This window comes from Glycine max, chromosome 1 (genome assembly GCF_000004515.6).
Source record: "Glycine max cultivar Williams 82 chromosome 1, Glycine_max_v4.0, whole genome shotgun sequence".
Taxonomy (NCBI): Eukaryota; Viridiplantae; Streptophyta; class Magnoliopsida; order Fabales; family Fabaceae; genus Glycine; species Glycine max.
Genome location: NC_016088.4, coordinates 16,942,132 through 16,963,979, shown reverse-complemented (window position 1 = coordinate 16,963,979; position 21,848 = coordinate 16,942,132). Strand labels below are relative to the sequence as shown.

At 39.0% G+C, this 21,848-nt stretch overlaps 1 protein-coding gene across 1 annotated transcript in view; it reads right to left on the bottom strand.

Annotated features, from left to right (window-relative positions):
* LOC100796646 (elongation factor G-2, mitochondrial) overlaps positions 1-15,485 on the bottom strand; it is a 72,835-nt gene extending 57,350 nt beyond the window's left edge. Inside the window, exon 1 of the mRNA XM_003516757.5 lies at positions 14,994-15,485. Within this exon, the coding sequence (XP_003516805.1) occupies positions 14,994-15,386 (393 nt within the window). The 5' untranslated portion in view covers positions 15,387-15,485. The remainder of the gene's footprint in view (positions 1-14,993) is intronic.
* Between the last annotated feature and the right edge of the window lie 6,363 nt (positions 15,486-21,848).

Sequence of the window (21,848 nt, the reverse complement as noted above, 5' to 3'; positions counted from 1 at the left end):
ACTTTGAAGATGAGACATGACTTTTGACCTCTTTTGACTTCTTCCACTACTTCATTTGCTATTAACACACTGTGGAGCATGTGTCTGCCTTCTATAAATGCTGATTGTCGTTCACTTATGAGGGAATTCATGACCTTCTTCAATCTATTTGCCAAAATCTTAGCCAATATCTTATAGGTACAACCTATCAGTGAGATAGGCCTATACTCGTTCAACAACTGAGGATCTGCTACCTTTGGAATTAAAGCGATGAAAGATGCATTAAGGCCCTTTGGCACCACTCCATTTACATGGAATTCATCTAGAAATCTTAGGAAATCTGGTTTTATGATATCCCAAAAGTTCTTGATGAATTTAAAATTGAGCCCATCCGGACCCGGACTCTTATCGCTACCACAACTCCACACCGCCCTCCTAACCTCCTCAGTAAAACGCTCCACCAGCATTTGGTTTTGCTGGAAATCAATGGACTGAAAATGAATACCATCAAGTCTGGGTCTTGCATGATCAGCTTCTTGAAATCTTTGCATGAAAAAATTCCGCACCTCCTCTTTGACTATTATGGGCTCCTCTCTCCACACGCCATCAATCAGCACCCCCTTCAAGCAATTGTTCCTCCTCGAATTTATCAGTAGGTGAAAAAATCTGGTATTACAATCTCCCTGTTTGATCCACTTTGCTCTTGCCTTTTGCCTCAATAAAGACTCATGTGCTTGAGCTGCCTCCCATAACTGCTGCTGCAGCTGCCTTCTAACTTCTAGCTCTTGCTGACTCAGCAACCTATCATCTGACTCCTCTTCCATCTTATTTAGGTCTGCTTCTATTTTCTTGAATCTACTGAAAGTGTCTCCATAGTGGGTCTTGTTCCACTCCTTGATGCTGACTTTGAGAGCTTTGATTTTCTGTTTTAGTACATATCCTCCCCACCCTCTTTGATTATTATTGGACCAGCTTTGTTGAACCAGCTGCTTGAAGGACTGATTTTTAAGCCAGCAGTCTAGAACACGAAAAGGCCTCGGACCCCAGTCAATACTCTGAGATTTGAGCATGATAGGGCAATGGTCTGAAAAGTTCCTCTTAAGTGTATATTGTGATGACGCAGACCACTTTGATAACCATTCTGGTGATATCAAAAACCTATCCAGCTTACTCTTAGCACTTCCGTTTGGTCTGAACCAGGTAAAACGCTTCCCCACCCAAGGTGCTTCTTCTACTTCCAGCTCCGCTATCCAATCATTAAATTCCCTGATATTTCCCTCATGCAGCCCCCTTTGACTTGAACCCATTCTATCTGCAGCATTCCTAATATTATTAAAATCTCCAACTATACACCAGTAGCCTTCAGGACTTTGATATTTCAACTGTCTAATGTTTTCCCACAACATCCTTTTATCTTGTAGATTACACGGTGAATATATATTAATTAAGTGTACTGGTTGTGCTTCCTGTTTCCATTTGCCTGTCAGCATAATGAATCCAGCTCCTGTACTTCTTCTTTCTACCTTGAATCTATTGTCATTCCATATACATAGAATGCCCCCAACCGAGTTGACCGCAGGGTGAGATTCCCAGCTAATTTCTGAATCCCCCCACAAGGCAATGCACATGGATTTGTCAACAGACTCCTTTTTTGTTTCCTGTAGGCATAGCATATCTATGTAATTCTCCCTGACCATCCTTCGAATTGTAGGCCACTTAACCCCCCTCCCCAACCCTCTTACATTATATGACATAATGTTCATTGGTTCTGTCTTCTGCTCCCCAACCTCTCAACCTCTTCAACATCTCTTCTCTCCAAATCCAACATCTGCTGAACATAGTCTTTATTGGGGTTGTGGGTAGTCAGCCCTAATTCTGTGACCATTCTCCAAGTGCTTTCTGCCTCTGGATAATTGTTTGCTGATTGGAAATCCCCATCAATCTTCAATTGTGATTGGGCTGTGTGTTGCTGCAATGGATTGCTTAGCTGTCGTTCTGCTTGGTTATCGGCCATTTTCTGGTGTTGGGATGAAATAGAGGTAATATCATATGCTATGGTATCCCGCAGGCTGTTACCGGCACTTCCATGGGCTAGTTTCTTTTTGCCCCTACCTTTTCGGGAGTACACTTGCCAGGAGCTGCATTGGGCTTGACTCGGGCTATTTAGATCTGATGTTTGGGGGTGAAATATATTAGTGGGGGTGTGAATATGAAAAGCCTCATCCACTTCCCATCCCATGCGCTTGTCATGTGGTTCTTCAATTTTAAAGCCCCTCTTCTTCTCTTCAACGTTCATATCTGTCCCCCCTTTTCCTCTTTCGTGATTATTTCCTGCTTTTTCCCCTGGAACACAGCTTCCCTTATGCATCAGACCTTCCTTTTGGTTCGAAGGTAGCTGTACTGTCCCCTGCTCCACCCTACCATGCCTCTGCACCGGAGCATCTTCTCTCTGCATGATGACAGACTTCGATATTACCTGACAGTCAACAGCTTTGTCCCCCAGTTCTGGTCCATCGCAAAGCCCAGTGGTTACCCGTAGTGGTTCGTCTCCTTCAGCTTCCCCTACCGAATTTTCCGGCGACGTTGGCTTCACGATATTCTCCATGGTCTGCGATGCGTCCCTAGTACCCTCCGGCGTGTCGATGTCGACTGGGATTTCCGCCGTCACCTGCGTCGCTCTGACATGCGTGTTTGCCACCGTGTTTGCCACCGCCATTCTGTCCTCCCCCTCCGCTCTTCCTTGTTTGGGACTTGGCCAAACTTCTTGTAGGTTATCGTCGCGAGGTGTGTTTCCTCCCAGCAACCTCCTCGGTTCCTCCAAAGACCCCAACGACGAAGCTCCTCCCTTGATCCCCCCGTAATCCGCCTCTTTATTTTGTTGTTGCATGCGAGTCCAGCGCGATGTCGGGATGTCTTCCCATATTTCTCCATCTTCGCTTTCGTCCGACAGTATTTCATCCGATGAGCTATGGTCACTCCATTGCCGGCGCTGACAGTTAGCACATGACTTCCCACTTTCCTCCACTATGTTCACCTCATATAACTCTCCTTGTATGTGGACGTTCACAGTGTGCTGTATGAGTGGCTTCCATGATGTCCTGATTAAAATCCTTGCGATGTCCAGCTTTTTGAGTTCTTCTACATCATCATCAGCGTCCATCATTAAGTTAACTGACAGAAACAAAAAGAAACACTGCGAGTAATGTATACTCTCTTATACTCCCCCGCAAGCTCATGAGGGGTTGGAAGAATGGCGTTCAACTACTCTGAGCTTGGACCTGAATGAAAGAAATGAAGGAGATAGAGCCTTGGTCAGAATATCAGCCAGTTGATACAAGGCAGGAACATGAACAACATTGAGTTGTTTGGTGAGAACTTTCTCTCTGTCAAAAAATAGATCAAGCTCCATATGCTTGGTTCTTGAGTGAAGAACAGGATTATGAGCTAATGAAACAGTGCTGATGTGGTCACACATAATAATAGGAGCAGTGTAAGCTACTTGGAGTTTAGAAAGAAGAGACTGAATCCAAGTAACTTCTGCTGCAATAAGTGCCATGCTTCTATATTCTGCCTCGGTACTAGACATTGCAACAACTGATTGCTTCTTAGACCACCAAGAGATGAGATTAGGTCCAAGAAAAATAGCAGCTCCGGAAGAGACCTCCTATCATCAAGATCAGAGGTCCAATCTGCATCACAATAGGCATGAAGAGGAAAGGGATGCCTAAGAGAAGCAGACTGAAAGTGTAGACCCCAAGAAACAGTACCCTTAAGATACCTTAGAATCCTTTTTACAACAAACCAATGTTGCTCAGAAGGTTTAGACATGAACTGACAAACCTTGTTGACAGAGAAACTAATCTCAGGTCTTGTAATAGTAGCATACTGCAAAGCACCAACTATGGACCTATATAAGGTAGGATTAGAAAATTCTTCAGAGCAAAACTTGGTCAATTTACAACCCCCAACCATAGGAGAAGAGATAGGATTTGATTCATCCATTTTAGTCTTGGCCAAGAGATCTTTGATATACTTTGATAAAGTTATAATGAGAGAACCATCATTCTGTCTTTGAACTTCAATACCCAAAAAATAGTCCAAGTCACCAAGATCTGAGGGAGAAAACAGAATTCAGTTTTGAAACAAGAGAATGAACCAAAGTGGTGTTGTTACCCATGATAATGACATCATTTACATTTTTTTTTTTGGGTCAGCAAAGATATATATATATATATCCAAGTATCAGAGGTACAATGATTACATAGAGATCTAGTCAATTGGTTCCATAAATCAGACTAACAACGGTCTCGATGGGAACCAAAAGCTGGGTAGTAACAGTGTGATATAGCTACCAGTAACCTATGGCTTCTACCCTCGGCTAATAAACAAAAGCAGCTGTAAGATTAGATGACCAATGATTATAATGAATTAGAAAATCTTTCTCGAAATTTCTATGCCATGTCCAAAGTAAGAATGTGGTGTCCTCCATGAATTTATTGCCATTGAAAGTGTCATTAGAGAAAATGATCTTGTTCCTCAGCTGCCATACAGACCATGTAAAGGCTAACCACCAACACCTCCATCTATTAGCCCGAATTCCCTTAGCCACAGCAGACACATGTTGTGAGAAATGTTGCCTTGGGTTTTGCAGAAAGGCACCAAGAATGTTCACCCAAGACATAGATTCCCACCATATAGGGAGAATTTTACTGCAGTGAAGGAATAAGTGTGCTGCATCCTCCTCTATGCTCCTACAAAATGGGCATCTTGAGTCATTAATTTCCACTTGTCGCCTTCGCAAGTTTGATTTAGTTGGCAGTCTATCTCTAAGTAATCTCCATGCAAAAACTGAAACTTTGGTTGGAATCCTTAGCTTCCATATTTCTTCGAAAACTTCAACATCATTCCCCTCTATTAAGTCTCCCCTCAACACATCATAGGCACTTTTTGCTGAATTTTGGCCACTTGGGTCTGGTTTCCAAGCCCAATCATCCCTTCTATTCGGTTGAATTTGGCTGCCTTCCACATCATTTAGGAAGCTAGCAGCCATAGTAATCTCACTGTCAAACAAGTGCCTCCCCCATTTGAAGTCCCACTCCCATCCTATGTCTTTATGAGCTCCCATCTGCTGAATGAGCTGATTCCGTTGGCAGGAATTGAGGTATAGCCTAGGGTATTTTCCTAACAATGTTGTCTCACCACCAATCCACCTATCCTTCGAGAACTTAATTTTATCACCACACCCCACCCTCCACACCATTCCATTAAGAAAAGCATTTTCCTGTTGTGGATGGTGAAGAGTCATTTTTAGATCCCTCCACCATATGGAATCATTAGTATCTCGTGATGCTTCATCTAGGCTCCTCCATCCACCATACTTTGACTCCAATACCCTAGCCCATAATTCTTGATAATGTTGGAATAGACTTCATTTCCATTTGCCAAGCAGTGCAAGGTTGAAGCTGTTGATGTCCTTGATTCCCAAACCCCCTTTTTCTTTTGGGAGACAAACTGTCTCCCATTTGATCCAAGCAATCTTGTTTTGGTCAGGTCCACCACCCCAAATAAATCTGCGTTGTATGCACTCCAGCCTGTCCACCAACCCTTCTAGGAATCCTGAAAAATGAGAAGAAATAAATGGGAATAGAAGTTAAGACTGACTGTATAAGAGTAACTCTCCCCCCAAAAGATATGTGTCTCTGCTTCCATTTTGCTAATTTCCTCTCATACTTATTGATGATGGGATCCCACAACTGACGCCGCCTTGGGTTTGCCCCAATGGGTATCCCCAAGTAGACAAAAAGGAATGGACAGCAGGCTACAATTCAAGAAATTAGCTGCATTTTGCTTCCACGATTCTGGCATACCAATTGCTCCAAAACTGCTTTTTGCAAAATTAATTTTGAGACCCGATGCAAGTTCAAAGGTCCTCAAAATTGATTTGATTGCCTTAGTATTCTCCATTGACGCCTCACCAAAGAATATTGTGTCATCCACATATTGTAAAATGCTAATGTCCACTTTGTTTCTCCCCACTGGAAACCCTCTAAAGAGATTTTTCTCCACAGATTGTCTCATCAGTCTATTTAGACCTTCAGCAACAATATTAAAAAGAAGGGGCGCAAGTGGATCCCCTTGCCTGAGGCCTCTTTGAGGGATAAATTCTGCCGAGGGACTCCATTCACCAGAATCAAAATAGACGCAGATGATAAGCACCCCTCAATCCATTGGATCCATTTGAGGCAAAACCCCATCATTCAAGATGGGATTTATCCCTCAAAGAGCCTGTTTGGGATTGTGGGAGTGAGAAAAATCATGGGTATACATAACCTATTAATGAAATAGGTCTATAATCATTCAAGACTTGTGGGTCAGCCACCTTAGGAATTAAGGCTATAAAAGATGCATTACAACCCCTTGGGAAACGTCTGTTAATGTAGAATTCATCCAAAAATCGAAGGATATCAGGCTTTATGATTTGCCAGAACTTCTTGATAAACTTGAAATTGAGACCATCTGGACCTGGATTTTTCTCACTCCCACAATCCCAAACAGACTCTTTTACTTCCACCTCCTGGAATCGCCCCAACAACATATCATTTTGTTGTTGATTAATTTTCTGAAAACGAATTTCGTCTAGTCTTGGTCTGTGTGGATCAGATTCTTGAAATCTTTGTAGGAAGAACAATCTAACTGCCTCCTTCACCTTTTGAGGTTCATCAACCCAGGACACATCAATCATGATTCCTTTCAATAGATTATTCCTGCGAGTCGCATTCGTCATCATATGAAAGTACCTTGAGTTGTAATCACCTTCTCTAATCCATCTTGATCTAGCTTCCTGCCTTAGTAAAGACTCATGTGATTGGGCAGCTATCCACAATGCTTCCTGTAACTGCTTCCTAGACATGGCATCCTGGGGAGATAATTGTTTGTCAATTGTATCCTCTTCCAACTTGCTTAACTCCTCTTGAACCTGCTTGATCTTCTTAGAGGTGTCCCCATATTGTTCCTTATTCCAATTCTTCAGTCTTATTTTGAGGCGTTTTATTTTTTCTTTAAGCACATAACCTCCCCACCCACTTTGCTGAGTGGATGTCCAGCAATCATGCACAGTCCTGTTGAATGAGCTGTCTAGAAGCCAACAATCAAGAACCCTAAAAGGTTTGGGTCCCCAATCTATGAACTTCGACCTTAGCAAAATTGGACAATGATCTGAGAAATTTCTATCCAAGGTGAATTGGGTGGTTGCAGGCCATTTAGCAATCCAATCATGAGATACTAAAAATTTGTCCAACTTGCTTCTAGCAGATCCATTCGAAGAAGGCAGAACCAAGTGAATTTTCTTCCCACCCATGGCGTGTCATCTACCTCCATCTCTTCAATCCAGTCATTAAACTCCTTAATGCTATTATCCCCCTCCCCCCTCTAACAATGACCCAACCTCTCTGATGGATTTCTAACATTGTTGAAGTCACCCAAAATGCACCATAGTCCTCCGTTGTGTGAATTTCTCAGCTGTTTTCCCATAAGATTCTTTTATTCTGAATGTCACATGGTGAGTAAATGCTGACAATATGGACTTGTTGAGCCTCCTTAAGCCATTGGCCTATCAGCAAAATGAAACCTCTGCCAATGACTTTGCTTTGTAATTTGAAAGTTTCTTCACTCCAAATGCATAAGATCCTTCCTGCTGTGTTAGATGCAGGCTGCGCTTCCCAACTTCAGTGTCCCCCCACAGTGCTTGACATATGTTCTTGTCAATGTTCTCCTTCTTCGACATCATCTACATAAACTAAGATGACAACAAACTGATTCTAAACAAAGAAAGAAGGATCACATTTGCTTGAAGAAAACTTGAAGCTGGTAAGAATAGTTTTTAGTTTGTCAAACCAGGCTCTAGGAGCCTGCTTTAGGCCATAAATAGATTTATGTAGTCTACATACTTGAGTCTTATTGGAAGACACACATCTAGGAGGTTGAGTCATGTAAACTTCTTCCTCAAGAATGCCATTAAGGAAGGCATTGTTAACATCAAGCTGTTGAAGGGGCCAGTTGTGAGAAATAGCAAGAGAAAGAATCAACCTAACAGTGATAGTTTGATTACAGGAGAAAAGGTCTCCTTATAATCAAATCCCAACTGTTGGTGAAAACCCTTAGCAACAAGCCTAACTTTATACTTGTTGGCTGAGCCATCCAGACTTTCCTTTACTCTAAACACCCACTTACACCAAATTGTTGTTCTAGTAGGAGGGAGATCAACTAAAGTCCAAGTACCACTCCTTATTAAAGCATCATATTCAGATTGCATAGCTGAATACCAAGAAGGATCAGCCAGAGCAGTTTTGGTTGATTTGGGTTCAAGATGAACTAGTAAAAGAGTAGGATTAATTCTGGGTTTAACAATACCCGACTTAGCACGGGTACACATAGGATGGGTATTCAGATGTCTGTTTGGTACAGTATCAGTAGGAGAAAAGGTGCAACTTTGGTCTTGTGGTATAGTAGTATTGGTTTGGTCTTGTGATAAGATGGGATTTTGGTCTGGAGGTAAGTCAATATCAGTGACATTCAAGGGTTGTGAATGAGAAGTGCTAGGAAGCTGCATGCTGTTCACTGTGATCAGGTGAAACAGATGATGAATGAGATGAAGTGAGGATAAGGTGTTATTTGTGTTACTAGATGATGATGCAAGCTGAGAGGAAGGTAACACAGTAAGGGTGGATGTAGAATTAGGAACCTCAAGTTACTGAAGATGGCTCAAGAAATAGGGTAGGATAAGGGAAGCTATTTTCATTGAAAATGACATCTTTAGAAATATACAATCTGTCATCAGCAGCTAGACACTTGTAACCTTTGTGTGAAGGAGAATAACCCAAGAATACACACTCTTGAGATCTGAATTGAAGCTTGTGCTTCAACCAGCTCCAAATCATCTATCCAATCATTGAACTCCTTGATGCCGTTAATCCCTGAGTCTCTTTGGCAGATTCCAAATCTTTCAGCTGGGTCCCTGATGCTGTTGAAATCACCCAAGATGCACCAAAGATCCCCCGATAGTGAATGTTTCAGCTGCTTTACCTGATCCCACAATGTCCTCTTATTTCGTATTTTGCATGGGGAATAGATTGTGAGTATATTGATTTGTTGTGCCTCCCTAATCCATTCTCCTCTCAGGAAAATAAAACCACTACTGATAACTTTCGTTTGAAGTTTAAATGTTTTTTCACTCCACAAGCATAAAATATCAACTGTTGTGTTATTAGCGGGTTGCATCTCCCAACTGACCTCAGCATCCCCCCACAGTGATTGACACATTGTTTTATCGATTGACTCTTTCTTTGTCTCCTGTAAACAAATCATGTCCACATTCTCCTTCTTGATCAGTCTTCGAATGGCTGCCCATTTTACCCCCCTCCCTAATCCCCTGACATTGTATGATATAATATTCATGGATAACCGCTACTGTTTCCCAACCTCTCTGCTTCCTTCTTATCTCTCTCCTCCATTTCCTTTATTTTCTCAATGATTATTTGCTGATCATCTCCTCCTGTAGCCCCTAATTGTTTAGCCCGATTCCACATGTTGGTTGCCTCTTGACAGTGTTGTAGCTCCACAATTTCCTCTGTACCTTCGTTGTGTGATGCTTTCTTTGTTGTGGAGTCATTATAGTTATTGGCAGCAGACCCATCTAGTACCACGTCCTGAAGGTGCTGGGTATGGAAGCTACACAGACCTATTTCTGTCTCATCAATAGGTGAAGGCTGGCCCATATGAGTTTTCTTTTGATACCTCCTCTGTCTTGAATATACCTTGCAGTTGCTATCAAGTCCTCCATTACTATTTTGCAAAATAAGGCCCAAAGGTTGTTTGTGCTGTATGGGGGTGCAAATAGAAAGCCCCACTCTATTAATGGGCCTTCCTCCCTTCACATGACTGGTATCCACTTCCTCACACGCTGCTTTTTCAAATGCTGCCACCTGTGTCTTCTTAATTTTGAAATTTTCAACCCCAGCCTTTTCAAATTCTACCACGTTGCTTGTTGCTGCCACGTCACCTATTGCTTTTGCTGATACCTTCCATGCCGCTGCTGCTCCGCTACTTTCCCCCATAACTCTTTTTCCTTTATCGTGAATCAAGTTCTCACTTCCAGCAGAGGTTGCGCCCCCGACACGCATCATCTCCCCTTGTTTGGATCGCGTATCCTGAGGGTAGGTGTCCGTTAGCTGTGGCCCTGCGTTCCTCGCCTGGTGATCTGATGTGACCTGACAGGTACTGCGTAGCGTCCACGGGCTAACGACGTTACCCAGTGGATAATTGCAGTCGCGATAACCACTGGATACTAGGATTGCTCCATGGTCGTCCTCACCGTCTGTCTTCGTTTCCGGCACCGGTATGACGCGCCCATCATGGTCGTCGTCACTGTTTGTCTTCAATTCCGGCACTAACTAACTAAACTAAACTGATAACAGACTAATAACTAACTACAGTAGTTAGAATATCAGTTAAGTTAACCGACAAAAACAAAAAGAAACACAGCAAGTAATGTATACTCTCTTAAATATGTAAGACAAAGAGGGAGATAAAAAATACTAGGAGCAAGTTTATGTCAGTTTACCTTCCCGTCATACTACAAGCAAGTAAAACAAGTAGTCTATCTAATTTTTCAACATTTCTGATTGACTTCTATTCAAGATACAATTTGCTTCATTTTAGCACATCTTTTTTTTTCACTTTTTCCCCACCCATTTCAGTTAAGCATGATCAGAGATAATCATAACCACATTGATAATGATAATAACACTCAAATTTTTTTATAATTTTTTTTTTGGATCGGCAAAAATAGATATATATATATATATATATATATATATATATATATATATAGGATTGAAGTACCAGAGGTACTTTGTACATAGATAGGATTCCATAAACATGGTTCCTCAGTGAAACTAATATAGTTTGATTAGGAACCATATTATGGTTACATAAGTAATATACAGCTGCTAAAAATCGAAGCAAAAACTACCCTCTACTGATACAAAAAGCCTTGTCGAATATGACTTGGCCATTGATTAAAGTGAAGTGTGAAATCTTTCTTGAAGTTTCTAAGCCAAGTCCAAATTAAGAACATTGCATCCTCGACCAACTTGTTGCCATTGAAAATTGCATTGGAGAATATAATTATGTTTCGCATCTGTCAAATGGACCATGCCACAGTCACCCACCAACATTGCCATCTCTTGACCCTTATGCCACCCACCAACATTCCCATCTCTTGACCCTTATGCCATCCACCTGAACAAATGAATGTTCGAGGAAATGACATTTTGGGTTAAATGGAAGAGCACTTTTAATATTCATCCACGACATGGTTTCCCACCAAATAGGCTGGATTTTTATGCAGTGAATGAATAAATGGGATGCCTCCTCCTCCACACTACCACAAAAAGGGCATAACTGATCCAAAATCTGCACTTGTCTCCTCTGCAAATTTTTCTTTGTTGGCAATCTATCTCTAAATAGTCTCCACGCAAATACCGCAGTTTTTCTAGGGATCCTTAATTTTCATATCTCCGCAAAACAATCCTCCTTACTTTCAACTGCTCCCCCCTCCCATAACAACTGATAAGCATTGTGTGTAGAGTATGTACCTGATGGGTGTCCTATCCACTCCCATTCATCATCTCCCTGTTGCTGTATGGGCCTGCCTTCAACCTCTCCAAGGAAACTGATAGCCAAGTCAATTTCACAATCAAATAGAAAAGAAATAGATAGGAATTGATGTTAGTACGGACTGTATTAATGTCACTCTCCCCCCAAACAAAATGTGTCTTCACTTCCATTTTGCTAGTTTTCTCTCACAATTTTGGATGATCAAGTCCCACATCTGACACCTCCTCGAGTTGACCCCTATGGGTATGTCAAGATAAACAAAAGGAAAAGCCAGCAAACCACAATTAAAGTAATTGGCCGCAGCTTGCTTCCATTGATTTGTTATTCCGAAAGCTCCAAAACAGCTCTTAGCAAAATTGATCTTTAAGCCAAAGACCAATTCAAAAGACCTTAGGATAACTTTTATGGCTTCAACATTCTCCTTAGACGCTTTCCCAAAAAAGATTGTGTCATCCGCATACTGTAGGATGCTGATGGGTACATTATTGGTACCAACTAGGAAGCCCTTATACAGATTTTCCTCCATAGCTCTTCTCACCAACCCAGTCAAAGCTTCAGCAACAATATTAAATAGGAAGGGTGCCAATGGATTCCCTTGCCTAAGACCCCTTTGAGGTAAGAACTCAGCTGTCGGGCTACCATTCACCAAAACTGAAATAGATGCAGATTTCATACACCCTTCAATCCACTTGATCCATTTCGGACTGAAACCTGTTCCCTTCAGCATATATAACAAAAAATTCCATAAAACCGAGTCATATGCCTTTTCATAATCCACTTTGAAGACAAGACATGATTTGTTACTCCTCTTGGCTTCATGTATCACCTCATTTGCTATGAGTGCACTATGAAGTAAATGTCTCCCTTCAATAAAAGCAGATTGGGTCTCATTTATGATAGATGGCATCACCTTCTTCATTCTTTTAGCCAACAGTTTTGCCACAATCTTATACATACAACCTATAAGGGAGATAGGTCAATAATCATTCAAGAGATGTGGACCAGACACCTTGGGGATTAATGCTAAGAAGGATGCATTACAACCCCTGGGGAAAACACCATTGGCATGGAATTCATCTAAAAAGCGAAGGATATCAGGTTTACACAGCTGCCAAAACTTCTTTATGAATTTGAAGTTCAAGCCATCAGGACCTAGGCATTTCTCACTCCCACAATCCCAAATAGCTTGCCTTACTTCCTCCTCCTGAAAAGGGGCCACCAACATATTATTCTGATGATGGTTGATTGTCTAAAAATTGATACCATCAAGCCTGGGCCTACAATAATGTGGTTCTTGAAATCTTTGTGAAAAGAAAGTCCTTACTTCCTCCTTCACCTTATGTGGCTCATCTATTCAAGTCCCATCAATCATGATTCCCTTTAGAGAATTATTCCTGCAATTAGCACTAATCATCAAGTGGAAGTAGCGTGAATTGCAATCACCCTCCTTGATCCATCTCGATCTCGCTTTCTGCCTCAACAGAGATTCATGAGCTTGGGCCGCTACCCATAGAGCTTCTTGTAATTGTTTCCTTTTCATGTCTTCTTGGAAAGATAGCTGTCTTTGGATTGTGTCTTCCTCCAATTTATTTAATTCGAACTCAATCTTTTTGACCTTTTTGAAGGTATCACCGAACTGCTCCTTGTTCCAAATCTTCATCCTCTGTTTTAATTTTTCTTTGAGCACGTATCCTCCCCAACCTGATTGTTGATGAGATGTCCAACATTGATGAACAAGTTCCTTGAAGGAATTATCTGATAGCCAACAGTCCAAAACCCTAAACGGTTTAGGACCCCAATAAACAACCTTAGATCGAAGCAAAATTGGACAATCATCTGAGAAATTCCTAACCAGAGTGGTTTGAAAGCTTTCAGGCCATCTGTCAAACCACTCCGGTACCAAAAACCTGTCCAACCTGCTCCTAGATGCACCATTTGGTCTGTATCAAGTGAACTTTCTACCCATCCATGGTGCTTCAAGAACCTCCAAATCATCTATCCATTCATTAAATTCTTTGATGTTGTTATTTGTGGATAACCTATGGCAATTGCCAAATCGTTCATCAGGGTCCCTGATGGAGCTAAAGTCACCCAGGATACACCAAAGTCCCCCTGTCATTGCATCTTTCAGCTGCTTTACGGTCTCCCAAAGAAGTCTCTTATTATGAATGTCACATGGTGAATAAATGGTAACTATATTAACCAGTTAACCTGCTGTGCTTCTTTGACCCATTCCTCCGCCAAGAGAATAAAACCATTTCCAATGATTTTCCTGTGAAGTCTAAATGATTTTTCACACCACATGCACAATATAACACCTGCTGTGTTATTAACTGACTGCATCGCCCAATTAACCTCTACATCCCCCATAGCGCCTGACACATAGCTTTGTCAATCATTTCTTTCTTTGTTTCTTGAAGGTAAATCATATTCGCAGCCTCCAACTTTCTCAATCTTCTAATGGCTGCCCACTTTACCCCCTCCCTAAACCCTTTTTTATAATAATAACATCACTCAAATTACAAAACCTTAAAAAAGAGGGAGGCACTCATCATTCAACCCCCCCCCCCCCCCCTTCATTTTTTCTGGATAGCTTTTACTTCAAAACCACACTACCACCACCTCAAAATTAGATACAACTTGATAATTAATCATAATTCACACTGATAATAAAAATAGTAACAGCAGTAGCATTCAAATCTCAATTCCCCCTTTATTTTTCTTGATTCCTATTAGTTCAAAATTCAATTCAATTTAAAATCAACCAACATCACAAACTCTTTATAACAAACTCTTTGACTCTTCCAACTTCATTTCACTTCAAAAAACATAGTAGTAATGATTTTTACACACTCTCAACCAAATCATTAAATCATACCAAGTGTAACTTTTGAAATAGTTATTATAAAAGTCAACATTATCATACAACCTGTAGTTGGATGACAGTCTAAAATGTTTTTCCACTGTCAAATGAAAATAGTAACAACAGTACTTACTACCTTACAGTCCCGATTCCTATTTCTTCAAAACCTCATTACCTCCATGTCTAAGGGCATGTTTGTTAAACTTATAAACAAAAAATAAATAAAATAAGCTTATCCAAAAGCTGAAATTAGCTTATGCATAAGCTAATTTCTAGAAGTTCTAATCATATTAGCTTACCTAAAAATTTATTCTCAACTTAAGCATAAGCTAACTGATGCTTTTGGAGAAATCTATTTCATTTATAGAGAAGTTTATCCAAACAGGGCATAAATTCAATTCAATTAGAACTGAACCGACACCAGAAACTCTCCCAAATCTATTTCACTGCTTCAATTCAACAAACAAAATCAAACCTTATAATCTTTCCAAGTGCAGTAGGTGGCAGCAGACTGAATGGTGATTCCCTTCTCCCTCTCCAAGTCCATGGAGTCCATCTTGGCGCCGACGCCGTCCCTGCCCCTGACCTCGTGGATTTCGTGGATCCGACCAGTGTAGTACAGAACCCGCTCCGTCAGAGTTGTCTTCCCGGAGTCGATGTGCGCCGAGATTCCGATGTTGCGGAGCCGCTCCATTGACTCCTTCCACCACGGCTCCTTGTCCGGCTTCGTGCGCGCCGCGTTCCCGGCTGAAAAGTGGCGGAGATGGAAGGCGCCGCCGATGAGGGACGACGCCGGTGACCGCGATGCAGTGGTGCAGCAGAGGGAGTAGAGGAGGCGCGGGGGGGAGGACCGGGATACGCGTGCCATGGCGGGGGGAAGGGTTTTGCCCTTGTGGCTACGTTCTCTGGGGTTTTGACTACGGAAATGGGTTCCAACTGGGGACGTGGATCGGATTCCGAGTGTTAAAAAAATTTCTCCTAAAATAAATAATATAATCATGTAGCAAAAAAAGATTATATATATGTAATTACAATTTTTAAATAGAGATTATAATGAAATATATTATATATATATATATAAGAGTAAAAATGGAAAAATAAATAAAAAAGATGAAAACATTCTCATATTCATAGTTTTAAAAATCGAATTGGTGATCAATCCGGTCAAGGCACAAGGTCATTGGATTATCGAACTAGTAAATTACTAATTGATTCGCATGACATGGTATGTATTAAAAAAATATATATTATCTTGTAAAAAAAACTAAAAAAAATACATGAAAAATTAATATAACTTCACAAGTTCATTAGTTAAGTTAAAATTCAGTGTTCTAAATTCAAAAATCGATTGAGTTTTAGCAGATCTCACCAGGTTAACTATATGTCCAATCTGATTGATCATCCGACTCGGCCAAACCTTCAGGTCAGTCCAGGTTTTAAAACATTATTTATAAGCCTTTTTAAATATTACATATACTAATAAAGGGTTTAAATACTTTTTTAGTCATTGCAATTTAACATTATTTTTTTGTTTTTCATCCTTGCAAAAGAAATTGTTTTTAGTCCTTGCATATTATGTTTATTTTGCTTTTAGTCTCTAAAGCACTTTAGATAGCACTTCGAGCTATGGAAAAAAATGTTATCTAAAGTGCTATAAGGATGAAAAATAAAACAAATATAATTTGCAATGACTAAAAAATAAAAAATAATTTTGCAAGGACATAAAACAAAAAAAAAATACTAAATTGTAAGGACTAAAAATATATTTAAGCCTTAATAAGGTTTAAAGATATTTTTAATATTTTAATTTAAGATGAATTAAACTAGAAAACATTAAAAATTATGATAAGTTTGGATATCATCACAGCAGTTCGACAACTAATGTCATGGTAGTCGAATTTGTGACCAGAATGATGTCCAAATGGAGTTAAGGGGCATATAGCAGTGTTAAGCTAATATTATGAGTCTACTTTCTACAAACTAGTAGAGGTGAAGCTAGCGGCAACTAATTGTGTTGTCTTAACATTGTAGGTCTACTTTTTGCAAGCTGGTTTAGGTGAAGCTAGGGGGTATATAGCAAGCGTTTAATAAAACATTGCAAGTCTATTTTTTGTAAAGCCCATTTAGTTGCAAAAGATCCAAGTTTTCACATGCAATAAAATCATATTAGCCTAGAATGAGCATTGATGCAGGTAATATAGCATTGATGATGACATCTTAATTCGACTAACATAATGCATCTTTCAACTTCCTCTTATTGTCATCAACTAAAAGATGCAAGGGGCATTTGTTGGTAACCGAATTTTGCAATTTCAATAACCTGCCTCATGTGATAATTGAATATTGTCCATTTGGTAGGTTTGGCTTTGAGTCATGTTGAATTTGCCCATAATCAACTTTCAGTTATCAAAATTGGTGTCGATTAATGGGAAATTGGTTTATTTTAGTGTTAGCCAAGTGAGGTTAAGGGCAAATTGATTGCTTACCGTGTTTGTCAAAATGATAGAAATCGACAATCAATTGCTTAAAATGTTTATCGATTTGAGAGAATCAATTACTTACAATGTCTACCAAAATGACAGAAATCGACAATCGGTTGCTTATATGATCTGCTGATTTGACAAAATCGATTGATAGGGAAAATCAGAAAATCAGCTGAAATAATTCATATTTAAATTAATAAATATAAGATAATATTCTCCATTAATTTGTTATATTAAAATTGTTTGTGGCAGTTAAAACTAATTGATGATAATGCTCCTTTAAAAATAGGAAGTGGTTTCTAGTTAGTTTAAAATTTAAAAAGCAAATCATTTGCTTTTTGGAAAAAGAGAACATGCCTAGAATATATGAGCATTTACCAGAAGGTGGATCAGTTCAATCTACAACTATCAATTGATTATTAGTAGCAAACAAGCAATTATCAGTTGTCAGCCTTCAGTAATTGCTAGCCAATTTCAACATTCAGAATTAGTTGAGTGATGCCCAAACCATGTTCTAGGTAGTTTTTAAGTGGGATAAAACGTGGTTTAGTGGTAGATTTGAGTTTTTAACTTATAAATAGGCTTTGTAATTCAAAATTAAGAACAAATTCAATTCAAAACACAAGCATATTTTATCTCTTTCCTTTATAGCTTTTCATTACAACTTCATTTAAAGTTTTCCTTTACAGTCTTTCCTTTATTGTTTGCATTTACCGCTTTCCATTACAGCCTTTCATTCCTATCTTCTCCCTTATTCTTCACTCACCTACACCAAGCGCTTTCTGGAGTAGCTTAGGAACCCATAGCCAAGGAGCAAATTCTCCTTCTTGGCTTAAATTGTTTGATCATTATTTGGGATCACATTGAAGCAATGTTGGCCAACACATATTACAACTAACTTTACATTTTCACAAGACAACAGTCGATTAGTACCTAAGTTATAATTTCTTGCCCACTTTTTAGGTGCCTTGTGGAATGATCATGTTGAAAAAATGGATCCATCGGATGGTACCGAAGTGGTATCAATGTTGATCAATGACTATAATATAGCATACCTTTATATAGGAGTGGACATTCTTCAAAGTGTCTAAGAGAGTTAGTGAAGTTGGCTTTAGAACCTACATGCATATATCTTGACTTGACCATTGTTATCGCATACTAGGAATGTGCGAGGCCTTTGATGCTTGGATCCAAGTTATGGTAGTGCAACACCTACATACATACATCTTGACTTGACCACTGTTACCACATGGTTTGTGTCAACATCTCCTGATAGTGGTGATTTATTGCTATTAGTTTAGTCCTCAGGAGGACTTACATATAGTTATGCCTAACAACCCTAGTTGGATATTTCAGGTATGAATTTCAAAGATTACAAGCACATTGCATAATCAAATAAATTCAAAAACTCTCTTCCAACTTGAACCTTAAAATTAGGAAAACCCTAAGAGTTGAAACCTTATCAACTCTCTTTTTGGTAACCCTAACCAAGGTCAAAAAACTTGAACAAATAAATTAGTTAAAAGATTGAATACACCTTGTAGTGCAAATTGAAACTCTTAAAGCTTTAACCATGATGATCAATCTATGATGAAGATTGCATGATCCTTAAGCATCTTAGTCTCATGAGAAATGTAGAAAAATCCCCTTTGTTGACTCTTAAAAGTGATTTCAGAAGGTAAGGTTCATAAAATGAGTTACAAAAGAGAAAAAAACAAGATATGGTACTTATAGATTTTAACTAATATAATTGTAATAATCGATTACCAAAACTTGTAATTGATTAATTCAATCAAATACCCTTAGTTTTACATTTCTAGAATTGTGCTAATCGATTATCTTGATCAAGAAAGAACAAACATAACTCTTTTAGAAGCAATGTAATCAATTATGATATTTGATAATCAATTATTTCAACTTCCAGAAAGCTTCCTAAATTTTTCAAAGGCAATGTAATTGATTACAAGAAATGATAATTGATTATCTTGATGTACAAAGCCTTCCTTCTTCTTGATTATCTTGATTTGCAATATTTATTGGTTGTTAGGAAATGATGTAAACCCATTTGCACAAGGGTTGAGGATGGATCTTCAAAGGTTTTTTTTTTTTACTTGTATGAAAATTTAGAAAATGGAATGGATAAGGAGAGAGAAAGTGGCGAGTTTATGGGGGACTAAATGGAAGGAATTTGTTTAGGTCGAATGAAGGTTTATAATGACGAAGAAGGAGAATGAAGAAGGTGGTTGGAAGAATCACTCAACCGGAATTGGTGTCACACACAAGGTGGTGTTCCTTGATAAACAAATTTCTTGAATCACTCAAGTAACTAAAGAGATTCACTCTCACACTTTAGAAGGTGATTAAAACTCAATTCAAGGTCTGTCCTTTATTAGAAAATGTGTAGCCTATAAATAGGAATGACATCAAGTTGGTTACAAAAGTGAGAAGATGAAATGATCACCAATAACAACAATTGGTGGTGCCATTATACCTAATCAAAACTAGAATTAAGACACAAAACATGTGGAAAAATGCACAACTCCTGGTCAGCCAAGAGGCAGCCACAAGCCTAGAGTTTCCACCTTATTAAACCTTAATTTCTTCAAATTAAAACAAGCCTATAGGTGGTGCAAATCCAATTAACAACCACTTTAACACAAGTTTGAGCCTTTATTTCAACTAACAAAATGCTAATAAAACCACTCAACAAAGGTGGCGCCCTCTACTCTTCTTGAAACATGGTGCAATTGACAATCCAAAGCTTCTCCACTTGTAACTTGGGACTAAATTCAAATAGCATGGTTAACACTTGTTGAAGAGCTTCCTTGACCTTCTTTGTTCTAACCCTTGTCATAGGTCCTCCAAGTCCTTCTAAAGATTCCTTGCCATGTCCTCATCAAGAACCTTGAAGAAACCTGCAACCTTTAAGAACAATAACTCAACACCTCCAGTGCTTACTCATCACCCATAATCTAGTACTGAGCCTCCACCCCCACCTACACATCAGTCTAGTACATTACTTTCACTTGTATCTCAACCAAGTAAGATATCTAAAGTCACACTTTAATATGGTACTCAACATTCAATTGCATTAATTATATGAAATATATTTCTTAACTTATAGTTTTTGTTGCTTTCTAGTAACCTTAAAGATGATGCTATTTTTTACCAACAAGATTAACTTTGCACCACAACTAAATATTTAACCTTCACTTAAACCTCAATTCAATTCTCATCCTACACATGTTTCTCAATCTCATACTCAGCCTACACATGCATCTCAATATGATTCTCAACCTACACATGCATTTCAATTTAATTCTTAGCCTATGCATGTATCTCAGTTACATTCTCAACCTACAATTGTTGTTGAATCAAAGTTTGATTTTGATAGTGGACAAGAAGAAGATGAAGAAGAAACTGAAATGGAACAATCACAACTTACAACTCATAAGACAACTTGGATTGTTCATGTGATTGGTAAGCACTTCACAAAATTATTGTATAGTTTTGGATTGAGGGTTTGTTATCACTACTTGAAAAATTGAACTAAAATAATTGAGAAGTTGAATTGAACTTAATTGTATAAAATTAAACTACTTTAGTGAAAAACTAAATTGAACTATTTTGTAAGTTCAATTTTATAGAACTAAACTATCGGACAATAGTTAAGTTCATGTGTTTGTGAATTATTTTGACAGTTTAAAAAAAACAACGCAATTGAACTATTGATTCATGCACTCCTATATGTACTAATCACAAGCTAGCTTTGCTTATATATGGTCTTTCTCCAATTACATATTAGGTGTCAACCTAGTTATATTTTGTTGGGTTATTGAATGTTTAGACCTTTTTTGTGGTATTGTTTCCTCCTATGCCACATGCAACAAAATATGTTTTTAAACTATGCTATAATTTTTAATTCTGGACCTCCATAGAACATAACTATTATTTCAAATAAGGAAGTTTTAATTCTTGACCTGTGTTAGTCGTCTTATACGACTAACTTTCGTATAGAAAACTTTTGCAAAATATGTATAGTTTTCCCCAATTTATAGTTCTTTTGTAGGAATTGTAAATAAACTTTGTTGTGTTTTGATCTCTGTCATTAGGGTCTCTTTTATTGGAATTAATGTTAAAATCTGTACTATTTCAGGTAAAAAGGAGCTAATTTCTTGAAGTGTCAAAGTGATTGTTGTGCTAAGTGAACTCAGTGAGCTTAGCGCGTATCCATCGCTAAACGCGACTTCAGCGTGCTTAGCATGAAGAAGGAATCTGGAAGAGCACCTGAATCGAAACAACGCGCTAAGCGTGAGATCAACTCGCTAAGCGAGTCATTCGTCTCTTGCCAGGCTCAGCGCAGCATTGGCGCCAAGCCCAAATCCACTTACTCGCGCTAAGCGCGGCAGTGGCGCTAAGCGCAACGGCGCGATTTTAGAGCCTATTTAAAGCCTGAATTGTCAAAATTAGGGTAGAAGCACAAGAAGAATGAAGTCATTATGCTTTTGCACATAATTTTACACACTTAGAGGAGGAAGCAACAACAAGGAGCCTAGGGTTCATCTTTGAGCAAGATTAGAGAGTGTTTGAGTGATTGTGAGGTGCCAAGAAGAGGAGGAGGGATCCCCCTTCCTGTGTAAGCAACAATTTCTCCGTATTCTCCGTCTAATTGTAGAAAAGGCCTCCTTGTTATGGCTTGCTAAAACCCTAGTTAGGGATTTCTAATGAACAGTTGATGTAAACACTTTTCATATCTAATGAAATGTGTTTTATGTGTTCATTGCTTCTATCGATGCTTCATTGTTGCATGTTTTTGGTCTGATCCCCCATTGGTGTGTACTGTTAGG